The sequence below is a fragment of the Marmota marmota genome, unplaced genomic scaffold (genome assembly GCF_001458135.2).
Source record: "Marmota marmota marmota unplaced genomic scaffold, marMar, whole genome shotgun sequence".
In the NCBI taxonomy this organism is placed as follows: Eukaryota; Metazoa; Chordata; class Mammalia; order Rodentia; family Sciuridae; genus Marmota; species Marmota marmota.
In genome coordinates this window covers 47,728,589-47,748,848 of record NW_025999900.1, presented here as the reverse complement: position 1 = coordinate 47,748,848, position 20,260 = coordinate 47,728,589, and the positions used below count along the sequence as shown (strand labels likewise).

Sequence of the window (20,260 nt, the reverse complement as noted above, 5' to 3'; positions counted from 1 at the left end):
TTAATCATTTACTTAAGAGATACTTTCTGTTATAGGCATAGGCATTCTCCCACCTTTCTTTTTTTTTTTTTTTTTTTTTTTTTTTGGTGGGGGGGAGTACCACTGAGCCACATTCCCAGCCCTTTAAAAAAAATTTTTTTTTTTCATTTTGAAACAGGGTCTTGCTAAGTTACTTAGGCCTTAAGTTACTTAGGTTACTAAGTTGCTGAGTCTGGCTTTGAACTTGGGATTCTCCTGCCTCAGCCTCCTGAGCCAATAGCATTACAGGCAGGTGCTACTGCACCCAGCCTCTCTTCTTATATTGCTGTGTATTCACTGGACACTGTGTGTATACCCCCAAAAAGGATGTGAAAAACTGGTGTTCTGATGTGAAGTCACATAATCCTTATCCCCAACAGCAACCACAATAGCTATTTGTTTAGGTCAGTTCCATAATTCTGGCTAATTAGAAGGTTGGTTTTAAAACTTTTTAGAAAACAAGTAAGAATAGTGATGAAGTCCACTTTAATTAGATTCCAGCAATAGGAAAAGCCTCAATAGGCTGTTAGCATTGAGGGGTTTTGGTAGTGGTTGGGGGGGGGGGGTGTTTGATTCAATTACCTAATAATAGAAGAGTGAAGGAAATAAGAGATCTTTCTTATTGCAAATATACCATTCTTATTATCAATTTATTTTTAAATTACAAGTATAATAGGCACTTTAGTTATTGTTATATAACATATTTAAAAGATGGGTTAGAAAATGAACAAATGATTTTTTAAAAAGTGAGCAAAAGTAGAAGTTTCAAAATATTTTCTTCCCATATTCCAGTGGATCGTCCCACTGTCTAGACTACTAATTTATCTCTCTATCTATCTATCTATTTGTTTATTTTTGTGTCAGGGATTGAACCCAGTGTTGCTTAACCACTGAGCCACATACCCAGCCCTTTTTATTTTTTGAGATAGGGTCTTGCTAAGTTGATTTGGGCCTTGCTAAGTTGCGGAGACTGGCTTTGAACTTACAATCCTTCTGCCTCGGCCTCCAGAGCCACTGGGATTACAGGCAGCACCACCATACCCAGCCCTATTAAAATATCTTTTATCTACCCTTCTTACAAAGGCAACTCTAGTACCAAAGGGAAAATAGAAAGTTGGGTGTTTAGTCCTATCCAAAGTGTATCAGTGATTTACCAATTCCTTTATGGAATGGATTTTCATACTTCTTGTTATATTCACAGTGACGTTTCGAACGCATATGTCTATGTGCCTAAAGTTTGTCTCCCTCAAGCTTTTAAGGGTTCCTCTCTGCAATAATTATGGAAAGTCTTGGACTCACTGAATCATAACGTGAGGCAAATATATCATTTTCTTTCTTCATCCCCATTTCCCTTCTATTTTTCCTTCTTTCTTTCCTTCTTCCATGATCATATTGATAATAATATAACTTAAAGGCATTCTCCTTTCCCACTTCCTTCTGTTTTGCTTTCTTAAGAATTCTGAAATGTGTGTGTGTGTCTTGTTTTGTTTTGTTTTTGTTTTCGTTTTTAGTACTGGGGCTTGAACTCAGGGTTACTCAACTACTGAGCCACATCCCCAGCCCTATTTTGTATTTTATTTAGAGACAAGGTCTCACTGAGTTGCTTATGCTTAGCGTCTCGTTTTTTGCTGAGGCTGATCCCTCTGCCTCAGCATCCCAAACTTCTGGGAACACAGGCATATACCACTGCTCCTGGCTCTTACTATAATAAGTAATATTTATTGAGCACTCTTAAACGATGTCCATTAATGACCCCATTGAACTTTAGAATGACCCTTGAAGTGAATAATGTTAGTTCCCTACAGAGTTGAGAAATACTGAAGTTTAGGGAGGGTTAAATAATGTGCCCAAGAGCCCACAGTTTTCATGTGGCAGGTCTGGGCCTTTCTGACTCCAGAGCCCAAGCTTTGCCCTCTACTATCTGTAGTGGCCCAAACAGGCAGTGGAGGCCATCATGGGTTCAGGAGTCAATTGAATGTTAGCACAAGCTATGTTTAAGCTAGTCTTTCTCTTGTGAGCCTTGTGTCCATTCAGGAGACACTTCTGTATGTATGGTGAACAGTGCATGTTATAGCAAGTAAGGAAAATTGAAAGACTAACATCTGGAAATAGCTTTTTACTGTGTTTGCCCATGGATTACCTTATGAGGTCTTCAGAAAAATATGAGAGGTTCAGGAGTGCACCTAGATCTCTGCTGCTTGGAGAAATCTATTCTACTATGAATTAGTTGTTTTTCTGTTTTTCTAAGCTATTATCTTAAATTGATGTTTATAGTTTTATGAACTGCATGTATCACTAGTTTGTAGAAATGTTTCCTTTGATCTTGGTAACTAAAAGAGAGTTGAACAAATTCTAAAATGAAATCAAATGACCAAATTCAAATTCAATTGAAAAGAAGTGGATTATTGCATTCTCAAGCTAGTTGGTTATTTTGTTGTTATTGTTATTGCTGGAAAATCTACATAAAGAGAAATGAACTTTGATAATATAGGTGAAAGAATTTTTAGAGGTCCTTTCAGCTTACAGGAATTTGCCCCTAATCTTCCTATTGATAATCCCAATCAGACTTCTTGAATTTCTTCAAGAAACTATTTTATGGCTGAGAAAATAAATGGAAGACAGTCAGATTTGGTAGAGATTTAGTCAGAACATCTATTCCTGTCCTCATCCCCAACACACACGAGCACAGCATTTGTAATAATATGTGAGAAGTCCTGACCATTCTCTGCCCTTACCACCAGCCCCCTGATCAAATTTAAAGAATTAGCTTTGAAGCAGGAATTGGTGTCCAAATGATCAGACTTTGAATCTGATCTGCAGTAGAATGGCATGACTGTATAACTGCTCTAGAACTGTGAAGGGAAAGATACCTCTGTGTGTGCTTAAAGTTAGCAGGGTGAGACTTTGAAGCAGGTAGGACTGGTGACTCCCAATTCCCACTCAAATAATAAGTAGGGGGGCCAGGGCTGTGGCTTAGCGGTAGAGTGCTCGCCTTGCACATGCGAGACCCTGGGTTTGATCCTCAGAACCACATAAAAATAAATAAGTGAAATAAAGGTATTGTGTCCAACTACAACTAAAAAATAAATATTTTTTTTTTTTAAAAAAGAAGTAGAGGTGGGCCCATTCCCAGAGGCAGCTGGTCCATGGCTCACACTATAAAAAGTAAGACTTCCAAGTTTCTATAGAAAGAGAATGATGAGTACCAGCTCTGCAGGGGCAGACACTGATTGATAGGACACTAGTGCTGGTTCAGTGTAAACCTGTCTATTAAAGAGAGCAGTGAGGGATCTAACAGAGACATTGGTGAGACAAACCTCTTGGTTAATTTCATTTGGCCAGCTTAACATCCTCTCTAAACCATAGCTTGGTTTTCTGTTACTCACCAGCATATCAAGGATGATAATCAAGCTCCCGGATGTTCCTTTGTAAGTCCGGTCTTTTTCTCTGTACCCTAACTACTGTAGTTAAGTGAGGTAAATATAGTGTGGTGTGTCTTTACTTTCCTTAACACTTCCAGGATCTGGGAATCATCTTACAATTGCCTGAAACCTAATTTTACATTCTGGCCCAAGAGGGATGAGGCTCTTAGAAGTTGATATCCCTGGGCTGGGGATGTGGCTCAAGCGGTAGCGCGCTCGCCTGGCATGCGTGCGGCCCGGGTTCGATCCTCAGCACCACATACAAACAAAGATGTTGTGTCCGCCGAAAACTAAAAAAATAAATATTAAAAAATTCTCTAAAAAAAAAAAAAAGAAGTTGATATCCCTGACCAAATGAAACATCATAGTTCAATCTCTGTTTACCCTACTTTAGGGTGTAGTTCTTTGCTGAAGTCCAGGAACTTGACTGTTCACTTAGCCTTCAGGGGTCCAGAGGTTCCTTGGAGCTTATAAGTGTCCTGGGTCATTTCTGGGGTGTATCCCAACATGGTGATTGGGGGGGGGAATGAGGATGTGGAAACACACATGAGTGAGACTTCTGTGGCAGTTGTGCTGGCAGTGAATGTCACCTGTCCTGGTTGCAGTGAGAGCCTGGGAACTATAGTTCTACTATGCTTCTGGGGACTTGCCCTTGCTCAACCAGGAAGTACTTTTCCTGGGTCCCAGCCCTAGGACCTTCTGGTCTTGAGAACTGTGCTTAAATCAGTCAGGGTAGAGACCTCTTTTTTCCCTTGCTCCTACTATATGTTCTCCCTTACAGTGGCTGCTGGATACTACTACTCTTTCTTAAAAAAAATCCTGAATCAAAAAGGGCTTTTCTACTTCTTTTCATACCATGGAAGAGTTTGATTGTCCTTCACTCCTTCAAGGATCCAAAGGCTCTTTGAGGCTTATGAATTTCCTGGGTTGTTGCTGGGGTATATGCCCAAATGGTTATCATACCTTCTGGCTCTCTTTTTTATCATAGCGAAGCATACTTTATACAAGTGAGAGGCTCCCTTGATAAGGTCCAGATGATTAACTCCCTCTCTTACCCATACACAGTTACACAGTAGGGGGTGATGTCTCTTAACCTTTTGCCCAAAATTTCTCTATATAAATAGATGTTAATCCTGTTTAATTAATGTCTTTTCCCCATTGAACAAAGCTCCTTAGAAGTTGTATATCAAGATAACTCTTACCAATCTCAAAGGTAATAGGAAAAATTAAACAGATTTTTAGCTTAATGAATAATAAGCTTTAAGGAGATAACTGAGTTAATGAAAATTAAAAGCAGGGCTTGATTTATAATCTCACCTTGGGCAGTTTTCTTAAAGTCACTAAACATTAGTCTTCTCAGAAAAATGAAAGGTCAAGTTTTACTGTTTCTAAAATCTTTTTAAGTCCTAAAATTCTATGTTCCTCTTTTCGCTTTACAGATTACTCCATTAAATATTTAATGTGTGCTGTGTATCTGGGGCTGATTTACAGTTTTAAGTATATTCTCCTATATAACAGCGACTGCTATTTCATGTTGAGAAACCTGTACTAATCTAAGAACATTTGTTTATACCACTTCCAATAGATTTCAGTGACCATCTCTAAGTAAGTTTTCTGCATTTTTTGTTGCATTAATAAATTAGATTAACAAGTGGGGGAAAAGAAAATGTCAAAATTTTGCTGTGTTCAAACTACAAAGACTACTAGCCTTTCTCACCCCATGGCCACCATAGTTCTTACTTGTCCTTCATTTTGGGTGCCTTTGATTACCATTGTAATTTACTTCATTTTCTTATGATCTTTTGGGAACTTAAGATAGATTGTAGTCTAACATTAAAAGAAGCAACCATTTCTCTTTAGTTTGCATCAGTGAAGACACTAGAAATCTCTTAGGTACTGGAAAATTTCCCTGTGATGGGGAATGAAAACCTAGTCTTTATACATGGCTTTGTATGGCAGCAGCCCAACTCTTACTAAAAGCAATTTGGAGGTAACAAGTGGAAGGAATAGTAATTAAATAATGCTGGATTTTTGGTTTTGGTTTTATTTTAATAAGTCAATAAAATGGAATTATGGATAATAATTAACTTTGTATTTAAGATAATTAGCCTTGATTATAAATGTGCCAGTCTTTTATTCTCCCTCATTGTTTACCATACTGGCTGCTCTAATTGTAATCATCTTAGGAAATATTTCACTGCTGCTTTCTTAAAACAGACAATAGCTAAACTGTTTATTTCCTTTCTTTAAGGTTAATTAGTAATAAAGGTACATTTTTAACTTTATTATTTTTTTATTTTGTGAGCAACAGAGCAGTGTTTTAAATGCTTAAGATTTAAATGTTTAAAATTGTTTTTTAAAAGAAAGGATACTGATTTAAAATTTTAAAAAATTTTGTTGGTACATTATGACTATACATCCTAGTGTGGGATTCATTATGCCATATTTATACATGCACATAACATAAAATGATCAATATCATTCTCTAGTACCTTCCTTTTCCCTCCCTAAACACCTCCCCTGATCCACTTGTGCTTACTCTGAGACATTTGTTTTCAACACAAAGCATTATGAAACATTATAGTCCAGTGCTTTCTAACACATATATGCTTTGTGTAATGAAATGTATTATTCTAGTAGTAGTAGTAGTAAGAGCAGCTCACATCCACTGAAATTTTATTATTGGCCTTTCAGGTAAGATTTTATATATTCCTAAATTAGGAAAATATGAAATGGTAAAATCAGATGGTAAAACTGAGAGAAATTAAAAACGTATCCAAAGTCATATATTAAGTAAACCTTTTTTTTTTCCTGTTTGTACTAGGGATAGAGCCCACAGGCACTTTACCATTAAGCTATATCCCTAGCTCTTTTTAAAAAATTTTTGAGGCGAGATCTCCTTAAGTTGCAGTGGCTGACCTTGAACTTGGAATCCTTCTGCCTCCACCTCCCAAAATGCTGGAATTATAGCCATGTGCTACCATGCCCAGCTATGCAGCTAGTAAACTACTAATACATAACTGAAATCAAGGCAATTCAGCTTCTAGGTTCTTGTTATTATTTACTCAAAGTAAATACTTGACTCAACAGTATAGCATGGTCAGCTTCCATGTGAATAAACATACATCAAGAGCATTATCTCACCAGGCACAGTAGGACATGCCTATAATCCCAGCTCCTGGGGAGGCTGAGACAGGAGGATTGAAAATTTGAGGTCTGCCTCAGTAATTTAGCAAAACCCTGCCTCAAAAAACAAATTAAAAGGGCTGGAGATGTAGCTTATTGGTGGAGTTCACCTGGGTTTAATCCACAGAACCACAAACAAACAAACAGAAAAACAGAGAGAGAGGGTGGGGGGAGCATTGTCTCTCAATGGCAACACAGAATCCCTAAGGGTATAACAATTTATAAAACAGTCTTTATTTTAGATATATAATACCATGCCTGGCTCAAATTCTCAATTTCAGAAATTTGACCTGCAACCTCAAACTTTAGGTTGTTCACAGTTTTTTAGTGATCCAAATGTTACTTTGATAAATATCATCTATATACAATGTTGCATCTTTTTTATTTTCTTAAATTCCTATAAGACTCTTGAGTCACTGTTTTTGAAAACTTTAGACAAATTTTGGAATTGCCTTTCAGGAGAATGTAAATTTCTTCAACTGTCTAAATCTCTGATACTAGGACAATTGTATTTCATTGTTTCATAAGGTTAAATTCTTTTTCTCCTCTTAGTTATTAGACAGTTATATTTTTTATGTAAATTATCTGTTTATTTTCCTTATCCTACTTATTTGTGAAGGTATATTCATTTTTATTAAGAACACACACTCATTATATATTATGGTCACGAATTTTTTATCACACATAATGCAAATATTTACCAACAGGAGTTTTACATACAGATAAATTATCTATTTATGTGTAAAAGTCCAAAGAATATTCTCTAATAAAAAGGGACTCAAGAAATATAATTCAGTCTTTGTAAAAGCAATCAAAGCTGTCTCTCAGTCAAGTGGAAAATGGAGCAAAATTAAGTCACAGTAGAGAAATCAGTGTCTTAATAAGGGATGATTTTTGAAAGTAACTCTTGGCAGTCTTTGGTTGCACCTCCAGAAATGCTTTATTTTATGTGAACCAAAAACCATTCCTGCTTTTCATCTGTATAAGTATGTAATGTTATTGAGAAATTTTTTCTTTATATGTGATGTTGTTAAAAAACAAATTCTTGATTTCTTTCTTTTTTTTTTCTTTTCTCTTTCTCTCTTTCCTTTTTGGGGTTACTGAGGATTGAACCCAAGGTGCTCTACCACTGAGCTCCATCCCCAGTCCTTTATTTTTTATTTTGAGACAGGGTTTTACTAAGTTGCTGAGGCTGGCCTTGAACTTGGGATCCTATTGCCTTAGCTTCCCTAGTTCCTTGGATTTTAGGCATGCAACACCATGCCTGGCTCAAATTCTCAATTTCAGAAATTTGACCTATGTTTCACTCCTAACTAAAAGATAGGTTTTTAAAACCATTGTAATTATGGAACATGAAACGGCCAAAGGAGAGAGACTTTCCAATGTTTTTCAGTGGCCATCAAAGAGAAAATAAAATCTCTAGAAATTAATTTAATTCAAAAAAGTCCTTTATAATTTAAAGACATTTCATTTAAGTTATGAGTCTAATGCATCAAAAAAGTCTAGAACTTGATGTGATTTTAAATAACTTGATTTGAAAAGGAATTTATTGTAAGAAAATTATATTTAAGTAGAGACAAAGACCTTTTTCCCCTTCTTTTTTTGGCTCAGAAGGAGATGAGAAATGCTATTTCAGGGACAAGATTACCAGCACAGGGGAACCCTTTGGCAGGAGGATAAATGGCTTTGGCAGAAGGCTGCCCTCCCAAAGAAAAAGACTTCAGCTTATTCTAAACCAGGGTGTGGTGATGCATTCCAGGCACAAGCGATACCCCTGCTAGTGGGGTGGGCCAGGCAGGTGCTGCTTGGAAATACAAGCAGAATTTCAAAATTCTCTCTCCTTTGTGGTGGAAACACAAACTTCTGGAAGTTTGCAGAGCTGCCTCATTAGAAACGAGTTTTGAGATCCACCCCTTGCCCAGATCTCTAGGGAGGATGAGTTACTGTTCCTAGGAAGTAATTGTGTTAGTAAAATATTACTAAGGCTTACAATGTTTTCCTTAGCCTCCAATAAAAATAAGTTATTATTAATAATAATAATCAATAAACACATTAAATGTAAATACTATAAACCGAGGTTATTTTTTGATACTTTCCCTTCATTTGCCAAAAAATAAACCATTTGTTTGTACATCCACAAAACTTAATTTGAAGGAGATTCTCATCTTTAATTTTAAAATGCTTTGAAATCCTTTTGTAGTGCTGCATGTACAGAAAATACCATGAACTCATTGTATTTCTGGAGTAGGTGTGGTTTATGTATGTATTCAGCCTACCTTTTCTAAATGACGTTTCTAATTAAGGAAGTTGCTATCTGTTTGAATACAGTTCTGGCAGGATGGTGACAAGCCAGCCATCCCATCCGTGTGTAATTACATGTGCAATTATGTGTGGTGTTGCTGATTTGGAGTGCTTGGATGTGATATGCATAAAGTCTTAGCAAGGCCATCAGAAATCCGAATCTTTGTGTATCCTTTTCCCTTTGATTCTGAATGAATAGCAATAGAAATAGTGGGTGGGGTGGTGGCAGAGATCCCTATACACATTCCTCCAGATACGGAAAATGAAAGAGCTACTCCAAAGCAAAGTTTCTTTTTACATTCAGTCAACAAACCTTTACTGAGTATTTGCTATATGCCAGATGTTCATCAAAATCAGCTCCTTCTTGCTAAAGGTTTTGTTGTTCTCCTCCCTTCCCACAATCTCTGCAGACACAGTCCTTATTGTGTTAAGGTCTGGATCATTCCCTCATTAAGACTCCCTGTCCTGTGTACCCCCTTCCTTGAGGGACTTGCTAGGTGGAGCTTTATTGGTAATAACCTGCTTATCATCCAATAAATAAGCCCCAAGATGGACATTTTAGAGAAACAAAGAAGAGATTATATTATGAATATTTCTTATTTATTATAACCTGTGAAAATTTTAATGACTAGGTATTTATTATTCTATGTGTGCCTCAATTTCTTAATGTTCATCCCACTTGTTGGATGTTTAAAATCTTTCCTTTTATTTCTTCCTAATAATGATAAAATGGACATCTCTGTTCTTCAAACTTGATTCCCAACCTGATTTATTTCTTAAGGGTAGAATTACTAAGTCATAGCTTATGAACATTTCTAAGATCCTTAATTATCTCACCAGACCACTTTTCAGTGTGTTTGTTGCAACTTAGTCTCATTGAATGTGTATTTAGTGTTCCTCTCATGCCACCCTAACCCTCATTGAAAAATGAAAACTTTGAAAATCTTCACTGATTGTTTTTTGTTTAATTTTTGTTTTTCTTATTACTAGTGAGACAATATTTTTCATGTGCTTATTAGACATTTTTAGCTTCTCTTTCATGAGTTCTCTGTTTATGTCATTTGCCCATATTTCTGTTGGAGTTTGTGTTTTTCTTATTCAGTTGTATGAACTTAACTACATACATATTGATGATGTTAATAATTTTGTCTTTTTTATCATATTTGGGCTAGAATTCTTCCAAGTATATTATTTGTAGTCATATTATCACTGACAGAAATGAACTTTTTAAAAAATGAGGTCAGTTTATATTGTTTTGTATAGAAGGTAGTTTTCAATGCTTAAAAATTAAGAATATACACCTTAGAGATAAGTGTAGAAAACATCTGTTTCAGAGCTTGGTCCTACCAGTTAATGCTTCTGATATTACCATTACATTCTTAACTTCATGTAAGGTGGTGTGCTCATTACAAAATTATGAGACCAAGCATTTGAGACAGGTATCGAGCTGTTTTTGAACTGACTAGATTCAAGATAAAATTCTAGCATTCCCTCATTCACCTACTTCAATTTTCTATAACTCCACAGGACCTGAATGGCAGCCCTCATATGGTCTCTTTTTCCTTTTAGACAATTCTTCTTCACTTCAGGAAGATGAGGAGGTAGAGATGGAGGCCATCACTTGGCAGACCAGCAGTCCAGCTATGAACGGGCACCCTACCCCTCCAGTGACCTCTGCTCGTTTCCCCAGCTGGGTCACTTTTGATGATAATGAAATTAGCCTCCCTTCTCTACCAGTCACCTCTCCTCTGAAGCCAGATATACCATCTATTACCTCTGTGGTCCCAGATGCACCTTTTAACTCAACTGGGTCAGTTAAGAGGGATCGTCCCAAGAGCACTTTGATGAACTTTTCCAAACTTCAGAAGTTAGACATTTCCTCCTTAAACCATCCACCTTTCATACCTGAGGCACCACCTTGGAGGGCAACCAATCCTTTCTTGAATGAGACTTTACAGGATATACAGCCCTCTCCTATCAACCCTTTCAGTGCTTTCTTTGAGGAACAGGAGAGGCGTTCCCAAAACAGTTCCATTTCCAGTACCACAGGCAAAAGCCAAAGAGATTCACTCATCGTCATCTACCAGGATGCCATCAGTTTTGATGATTCAAGCAAAAGTCAGTCACACTCTGATGCTGTTGAAAAACTTAAACAGCTCCACATCGATGATCCTGATCATTTTGGCAGCACAACACTACCTGATGATGACCCAATAGCCTGGATTGAGCTAGATGCTCACCCGCCTGGGCCAGCTTTGTCCCAGCCCAGGGATGGGTGGCCAATGATGCTGAGGATCCCGGAGAAGAAAAACATCATGTCCTCCAGGCACTGGGGACCAATCTACATCAAACTAACGGACAGTGGTTACCTGCAGCTCTACTATGAGCAGGGCCTAGAGAAACCATTTCGTGAGTTCAAGTTGGAGATGTACCATGAGGTGTCCGAACCCCGGCTTCAAAACTATGATGAGAATGGTAGGATCCACAGCCTACGGATTGACCGAGTCAGCTACAAGGAGAAGAAGAAATACCAACCCAAACCTGCTGTGGCCCACACAGCAGAGAGGGAACAAGTAATTAAGCTGGGTACCACCAGTTATGATGATTTCCTGAGCTTCATCCGTGCAGTTCAGGACTGTCTCATGGATCTGCCGGTGTTATCAATGGACCTGAGCACAGTTGGTCTGAACTACCTCGAAGAGGAGATCACAGTGGATGTCAAAGACGAATTCTCTGGCATTGTGAGCAAAGGAGACAACCAGATTCTCCAGCACCACGTCTTAACACGAATCCACATTTTGAGTTTTCTCTCTGGGCTCGCGGAGTGCCGCTTGGGCCTTAATGACATCCTTGTGAAAGGAAATGAAATCGTTTCCCGGCAGGATATAATGCCCACCACAACCACAAAGTGGATTAAGCTCCATGAATGCCGTTTTCATGGGTGTGTGGATGAGGATGTGTTCAGTAGCTCTCGGGTTATTCTCTTCAACCCTTTGGATGCGTGCCGGTTTGAGCTCATGCGGTTCAGGACAGTGTTTGCGGAGAAGTCCTTGCCTTTCATGCTCAGGACCGCAGCCAGTATCAACGGGGCAGAGGTGGAGGTGCAAAGCTGGCTGAGGATGTCATCTGGTTTCTCCTCTAACCGTGACCCTCTCACCCAGGTTCCCTGCGAGAATGTAATGGTGCGTTACCCAGTGCCCAGTAAGTGGGTGAAAAACTTCCGCAGGGAAAGTGTCCTTGGGGAAAAGTCTCTGAAAGCCAAAGTGAATCGGGGGGCAAGTTTTGGCTCAACTAGTGTCTCTGGTTCTGAGCCTGTCATGAGAGTAACACTGGGAACTGCCAAGTATGAGCATGCCTTCAACGCCATCGTGTGGAGGATAAACCGGCTGCCTGACAAAAACTCAGGTAGGTCAGGGTTTCTCTTCTGTGGAAACGCCCATATGCTCCCTGAAAGCTGGGATCACCTTCCATATCTTCATCCTGTATCAAGTGCTTGCTTTTGTTGTGTGGTGGGAATGGTAATGAATGGGGAGGGGCACCAGAATAATTGAAATATTTGTGCAAAATAACAAGCATGGTGACCTAGTTCACTCCATCTTTTCAGCTCCTTGTTATCATAAATCTTCCATAAAAATATGTATTACTCTGCTCAGCTAAGCCAATAAGCAGCTTTCCAAGGAAGCTTCTGAATGTTTATTCTTTTGGGACTCATTAAAGTATTAACTGTGGTGTTAGAAGCAGTCCATTTCCAGATCCTACCTTGGAAGGCTTCTGGGTTCTGAAGAGGCATCTTTCTAGCTGTGCCCTGGATGTAGGTGAAAGGGCCAGTTTGTAGCCAATCATAATTACACATGAAAAGTTAAATTTCTGAGCTTCACTCTGTGAAGCCTGTCAGTCAAAATATCTCAAACTCAAAGTTTGGCTCTGGGACTTTGGGATGGGCAAGAAGGGAAGTGGGCTTCCAATCAGACTGAAGATCCAGCCAGAGCATGAAGGTCCAAATGAGCCCAAATTTCATCAGGCATGAAGTAAAGCAAGGAATGTTTTATTTAAACAAACAGAAAGCATACCAACCCTAGCTGGCCTGCTCCCAGCTGTGGGGGATGCTCTTGTGCTTGATTGAGCCCAGAAGGCAATTACTTTCCTTGTTGGTCCAGAGAGATTTAGTGACATGACAAAACAAGGCAGCAATCAAACCAGCTCTAATAGCTTTCTTTCTTAGAGTAGGCCTGGGTGACCCCAGTGGCAGGAACAAGCTCATGATCCCATGAGCCTTCAAACCATTCTCTTCTTGTTTGTAATAAATTGTGCCCATCTGTTAACAAAAGTGGATTTGCTAGTGGAGCAAAAAGAATAAGCTTTGGGGAAACTCCTGATTGATATGTGTAGCTATGCTTTCATCCATTTTCACAATTAACTCCTAACTGTGTATTCAGAGTGTTCCTCTCCTGGTCAGCAGGTGGAGTGGCTATGTTACCATATCCTAGGTGCAATATGACATGATAGCAAGAAGCAGTACTGTTGGGAAACTCCTCAGGCAGCCCAGAGAGCTGGTGCACACCAGGCACTGTGTGTCAGACACTGGGTGTAGCAGTGCAATCTGATGAGACAATAGGGCTTCTGTTGTTTGAGGCTGGGTTTGCTACCCTCTATTCCTAAATTGACAGAATTTCTAAAACAAAGTCTTCCTCTCTTTGCTTGCTTCTTCACTTCTCTTGAAGTCAACACCGTGTTCTCCTGGTGAACACTCTGCAATTTCTATGTCAGCCATAGACTCGCAACTTTCCAGGGAAGTAAAAACACTGAATCCCCCCATGGCACAAAAGCCCTGGGGAAGAGAGCACTGTGGAATTACTGCACTTCCAAGCTGGAAGGGACCATGGGGAACTCAGCCAAACCTCTTCATTCTACAGATGAGAAATTAAGGCCCTGGAGGTGATGTGACTCATCTAAAGTCTCACAACCACATCCAGGGCTCTTTTGTCAATACCACAGTTCCCACTTACATGGCAATAGATGAAGCCAAACAGACACAAACTTGAAATAATTTCTGTTATAAGAACAGAGATTCGCAGTTTTCTCAATGCATACAAGCATATCTCAAAGTGATTTAAAACATTTAAAAGTACTGTATAAGGGTTTTGATTATAAGCAACAAACACTGACCTTAAGAGAAGGAGAGGGAGGGAGGAATGAAAGAAGTAAGAAAGGAAGGAAGAAAAGAGAGAGAGACAGGCTGGATGAATATGAATAGTTCAGAGAACTGAAGAAAAGTTTGAACAGACAGACATCAGAAAAGGCAGCTCTGGAATAGCCCTCATAACTAGTGGATTTCTCCTCAGGGTGCAGCCACTGGGACAAATGGTCACCACCATTTTCTGTCTCATTGCCAAGTGGATCCAGGCGAGGCGTGTCCAGGGCATTTTGACTCATCTAAGCATCAAGCTGATATTCAGCAGCAGGGAAGATTATTTCTCAAAAGAAGAGAAAAAAAAAAAGATTGCTACCAGAAAAAGGTGGAAATGGACACAGGACAGGGACAAAGCAATATAGGTCTTCAGCAAACATTTTTCTTAATGCTTCCCAGTGGAAAATATTCAGTAGCTCAAGGCCAAGTAAATGCAGCAAGTATGTTACTAGTTTACTAGAACCTTATTTGTGGGAGATTTTTAACATACAGGACAGCATAAGGATATTTAAAGATGTTCCTTACCTAAACCCCTGACACCATGCTTTTTCTATCATGGCTATATTATAATATTTTTAGTAGTGACCCCCAATAGAGACTTCTTGTACTACTTCTGGCCCATGGTATGTTTCTGAACCCATTCAGGAAATTAATAGTACTCTCTTCTGGAAACAAGCTATATACGATCTATGCCCTGATCAGACTGCAATTTCCTACCATAACTGGAAATCACTGTGCCCAGCCCTTGCCCTCTCATCCTATGCTCCATCCATGAAACAAGAAAACTGATGATGATCTATTAGTAATAGCCCCATTTTCCTGAATTCTTCTATCTAGGTGTTAGTCTTAGCAAATCACCTTTTAAGGTTTTTTTTGTTTGTTTGTTTGTTTGTTTTTTTTAATGACTTCCACCTCCATTTACAGGGGCCCAGCAGAAGTCAAAAGGCCCAGCCGGCTGAGAGGCCTGAACCTCTCCACACACACTCCTACCTACCTTGGCCCTGCTTCTGCATCCCACAGTTGGTGTGGCAGGCAGACTACAGGTAGCATGGGCCAGCAAGTGTGCAGCCACCGTGGGCTTGTTCTCTTCTTAGCCCCCAGGAAACCATGTAGCTGCTTTTGAATTCCATACTGCTTCCAACCAGCAGGGCCCAGCCAAGTGCACAAACCCAGCTAAATGTTCCAAGGATTCCTCCCACCGAAATCTCAACAGTTTTTTCTTAATCTTAGGAGATGCTAGAAATAAGTCCTGCTTACTCCACAGGTCTCACAAGAGGAAATAAAGCATTCTATCCTACATAGGTAACTTTGCTGGAATTCTAGTTCTCTTTAGATCAGGTAAAGATAAAACAATTCCAGTAAGAATAAAGCCTTTTGGGGGAAAAAAAAAACCCTGAAGTTTAATGTTACATTTTTCTCATCTTCATCAAGGAAAATAACATAATGTGTAGGCTTTTTTTTTTAGCTCATTACTGTGAATTAAACTATACCAGTTTTCAAATTACACTTAAGTGTCCACCAGCCTCACACATCTAATAATGGAGGCGAGGAATCTAGGAAAAGATGTTGCTTTCAGAGTTTGCTGTGAAAGGAGGGAGTCACTTTTGTAAAAGAAATGAGTTTTCAGTATTCCAACAACATGCAAATAAAGGTAAATTAGATAAAAGCAGTTAATCAAGTTCTTAGTAAGAGACTCTTTCTATGTATGTTGTATTTTCTAATTCTATAGCAGCATATTGAGAAGAATTTAGGGCATAATTTGGAGTCAGAGTCAGATCTGAGTTTGATTCTCAGCTCTACTGCTTAATGCGGTGTGACCTCAGGCAATGAATTTAACCTTCTCAGAGAAACCCAATTTTTCTCATCTGTAAAATAGGGCTATTAATACCTAGCTCATTCAGAATGAAATTAAGATAAATCTTTTTTAAATGTTCAGCACAGTATCAAGTCTGTAACAAATGTCAGTGAATGATAGCTATATAATTACATCTGTGGTACACAATTAAGAAGATATATGTAGATTCACTTTCAAATAATGTAATTTCTACAATTACATGTATCTTATTTAAATTCCTTTCCTAAAAACCAGTGCAAATTTTTCAGTTAATTTCCCAAAGTCTTACTCTTTACAAGTTACCATTGAATTAGGTTACATTTATGAAACAGCAAAACAATACTTCACTCTGTAATGTTTTCCTTGGAGAGTAGGTGTGTACCTTCTTAATTTCTGAGTTTGAAAGTCCTATCCGGCCCAGTAAAAAAGGGGGGGAGGGAATTGTTTACTCAGGGACAATGGATAACTAAGGAGATGTTTCAGTTACACCATTAAGTCAACTAGAAAGCTCAGGCATTTTCTAGCCATGACCTTGGACAGCTCACTTTGTTTCTTGGTCTGAAAGTGAGGATGATATTATGACTTCAAGGGTTTTGTTGTGAAGATTCAGTGAGAATACCTGTGGAAAGCACTTAGCCTCCTGCAGGCACAGGGCATTCAACAATCATTTCCTGCTGTGCTTGAAGAATGGCAGAAAGCTTGAAGGGTTAAAGTCATAGAACTAAGCTCTAATTCCCGCCCCCCCCCCAAGTCTAATAATAATTCTCAAACAAAAATCAAATCCTTAATTTGCCATCCAAGTATAATTACATATAGGCTTATAGAATTGGAGCAGCAAGGGGCTGTGCCTGGCATACACCAGCCCACCCTTTTGTTATCCCTTCCATCTCTCCCCACTTTACAGTTGAGGAATTGAGACCTGGGGAGAACAAAAGACTTGGGTGTGGACTCTATGCCACTTGCATTGCAGCTGGAAGCCAATGCATGGTATTCTGATGTGGATCAGTTATTCTGAGGTGTGTACCACACTTTCCCTAATACATGTGTGCTGTCTATAAGGCTTTTGTCACTTACATATGTCATTCACCCACAGAAATATGCTAAAAGCCTTTTTGAAAATATGAAATGGTATTAAGAAAAGTCAACTCATCCTTCAAAGGAAAGCAATGATTTTGCTCCAGGTGGCTGTCATTGATGTTTTACTATGTGCTAAGTGCTGATCCCTTTTATTCTATTCTTTCAATCTACAGCCCCTTTCAGTTTGTACTGCATCCACATATCACCCTGATCTATGCAGGCAGAATGGTCTGTTTCTCAGGCTATGGGTTTTATTGATAGGATACTGGGCAGTGGTCATTAGACAATGTTTTATCAAATGGTCTAAGGCATACAGAGCCTGCAGCAGCAAATCCTCCAATTAACACTGAACCATCTGTAAGACTGCCAGGTGCCCAGCCTACTGGTCTCCTTTGTTACTGAGGTAGCTCTTTTGACCTTTTTAAAATTTTTTAAATTCATCCCCAAAGAACCTGACCTGGATTCTTTCTTTCATAGCTTCTGGTCACCCACACTGTTTCTTTTGCCACCTTGAACTTGGTTCTGACCGGGAAGTGCCTTCCAGATTTGCCAGTCATGTGGATGTTGAGTTCAACATGCCCACAACTTCTGCCTCCAAAGCCGCTGTGAGATCCATCTCCGTGGAAGATAAGACTGATGTCAGGAAGTGGGTCAATTATTCAGCACATTACAGCTACAAGGTAGCCTTGGGAGGGGTCTGCCTGATGTTTGCAAGCCCATCTCTTAACACTACTACCCTCCCCCTCCTTAATCCTTTTAGCAATGCTTACTGTTGTGCAGAGTATGCTCTTAGCATTCTAGAGGAAGTACACATACATAGCTGTGGATGAGTCTGCTCTGATTTTAATGAATGATCTCTTGTGAGCAAGACAAAGCTTGGAAAAAAATAAAGGGGCTGTTTACAGAGGAGAATGCAATGTCTCTGTCCTTGTGAATAACAGCAGTAGAAAGAACAGAGGGCCTGGTGTGGTAGTGCACACTTGTAATCCCAGTGGCTTGGGAAGCTGAGACAGGTTCAAAACCAGCCTCAGCAACTTAGCAAGACCCTGTCTCAAAATAAAAAATAGAAAGGGCTGGGAATGTCCTCAGTGGTTAAGTGCCTCTGGGTTCAATCTCCGGTACCAAGAAAAGAAGAAGAAGAAAAAAGAACAGTGGGTGTAAATTTATTATTATATCATTTGTAATATAGTTTGTTGCAGAATAGTGAATGTGGAAGCAGAAGGGAGTTATCAGGAACTTGTCCAACCCTAAACACATTTCATCAGCATGAGTTGATGAAGTGGATCAAAACAAATTTAAGACACATATGACCTGGGCACTGGGCTGTTACAATACAGCAAATTTCTACAATGGTATTAGGATCCAGGCTATGGAAGGAGTAATAAAAATTGTTGTTTTAAACAAGGATTTTGCAAAGTAGTTTAATAATTTCCTATTCACAATGATACCCTTACATTTATATGGTGATTTATGATTCCTCTGTTTCCTTAGTTGTGTGGTCTAAAACATTTAACTACCCAAAAGAACAAATACTCCATCTTGTGGCCAGGAAAAAAAATAGCATTTTCCTCAAGCATGACCCTGTGCTGTCTTGAATCATTACCCTCCAAATGGAGCGGTATACTGAGAGAAGCAACCTTAATTATGAAATTCCTGAGCTTGAGGGATTCCCTGCCTGACTTATCAAAGGTTTCATTTGAAGTGTGTTATTTTCAAGTGGAGATTTATTTATTGAACCCTTTGAAAAGACAGCATATTTTGCAGAAGATATGGTAGAACTATAAACACTTCACTACTTCTAGTTTGGAGGCTTTTAAAGTGGTAAAATATTTGGAAAGGTTTAAAAAATCAGTTACAAAGGAATTTATTTATTTGATAAACATTCATCAATTGCCTCCTGTTTTTCTATATTATTAGATAAAATGGTGAACAAGATCTTGGCCCTGTCCTGTGGAGCCAGACTAGTGTATGAGATACAGTAGAAATATTCATAGGGGAAGCACAAAAGTCTGCTTAATGAGTCCAGAACACAGACAATCTTTGAGTAACTATGCATGACAAACAATAAGAATTTTTCAGGTAATCCATGAGGAAGAGGGAATTTCAGATCATGTGAAGAACATATGCAAAGCGAAAGTCATGATGATACACTAGGGCCAGTAGCTCCAACATGGATAACCTGACATTAGTACAATTACAAGGAATCCTAAAAGACACTACCAAGATTCTTTTTAGTTTTTGTGCCCTTCCTTCTTTCCTTCTTTCCTTCCTTCCCTCCTTTCTTGTTATTGTTTTGTTTTGATGTTTTCTCCAATTTTTATTTTGGCAGGTGGAAATTGAACAAAAAAAGAGTTTGAAGCCAGACTTTGAAGGAGATGAAGTAGACAATCCCAAGGAGTGTGGGATACAGTGACAAAGCCTTCAGTGAGGAACCTGATCCAAGAGTCATGACAGGGTGTCTTCCTGAATAGCTGAGGTTTAAGTCAATACCTGCTGTGGCCACTCCATGCTGGGAACAGTCCATCCGATCTTCTCATTTACAGTCACCTGTATTTTAGCAGGAACCCTGAGGTGGCTGCTGTGGAGAGAGGCTTGTTGAGTCTGACCATACCTGAAGCACATGGTTCACCTGACTTTTGGAGCTTACTGTGTAATTGAGCCTCCTTGTCTTTTTTTCTGCTTATATCATAGCACTGGCTTATGGTTTTTTGTGACTGTTAGAGTCTGTAAAAGAACCTCCAACATCAGTGTTGGCATGATTTCTTTCTGATGTTCATCTGCCACTCATGAATTTCTGAAAAAGTAAAAAGCAGTCTTAAGAATTCATATCTGTCACCAGGCACAGTGACACATACCTATAATCACAGTGACTCAGGAGGCTGAGAAAGGAGGATCACAAGTTCGAGGCCAGCATCATCCATTTAGTGAGGCCCTCAGCAACTTAGTGATACCCATCTTAAAAAATAGAAAGTGCTAAGGATATGGCTCAGTAGTGAAGTAACCCCTGGATCAATCCCTAGTATCAATTTTTTTTTTTTTTTTTTTTTTAGTATCTGTCACTTCACTCCTCTAGAAAAGGTTCAGAAAAGGTTCACAACAAATTTCTTCTTTGGGTCTACTAGACCTTTCATAGAAATCTCCATTCTTTAAATGTTAACACTATGCAACAGAAATTTTTCAGATTTCCTCCTGGTTCTAGATTGTTTAGATTGAAACACTTTTTCCATTTCTCTT

General features: G+C 39.0%; 1 protein-coding gene across 10 annotated transcripts in view; it reads left to right on the top strand.

Annotated features, from left to right (window-relative positions):
* The window catches only part of Ston2 (stonin 2), a 133,880-nt gene extending 114,019 nt beyond the window's left edge, over positions 1-19,861 (top strand). For 9 of the 10 annotated variants that reach the window (XM_048799126.1, XM_048799125.1, XM_048799130.1 and 6 more), the window contains 3 exons: positions 10,497-12,332; positions 17,504-17,706; positions 19,356-19,861. In XM_048799126.1, coding sequence (XP_048655083.1) covers positions 10,497-12,332; positions 17,504-17,706; positions 19,356-19,439 — 2,123 coding nt within the window. In that variant the 3' untranslated portion in view covers positions 19,440-19,861. Of the gene's footprint in view, positions 1-4,889; positions 5,046-10,496; positions 12,333-17,503; positions 17,707-19,355 lie in introns of those variants that run through there. The other variant, XM_015494543.2, reaches the window with a different exon arrangement.
* Positions 19,862-20,260: the final 399 nt, after the last annotated feature.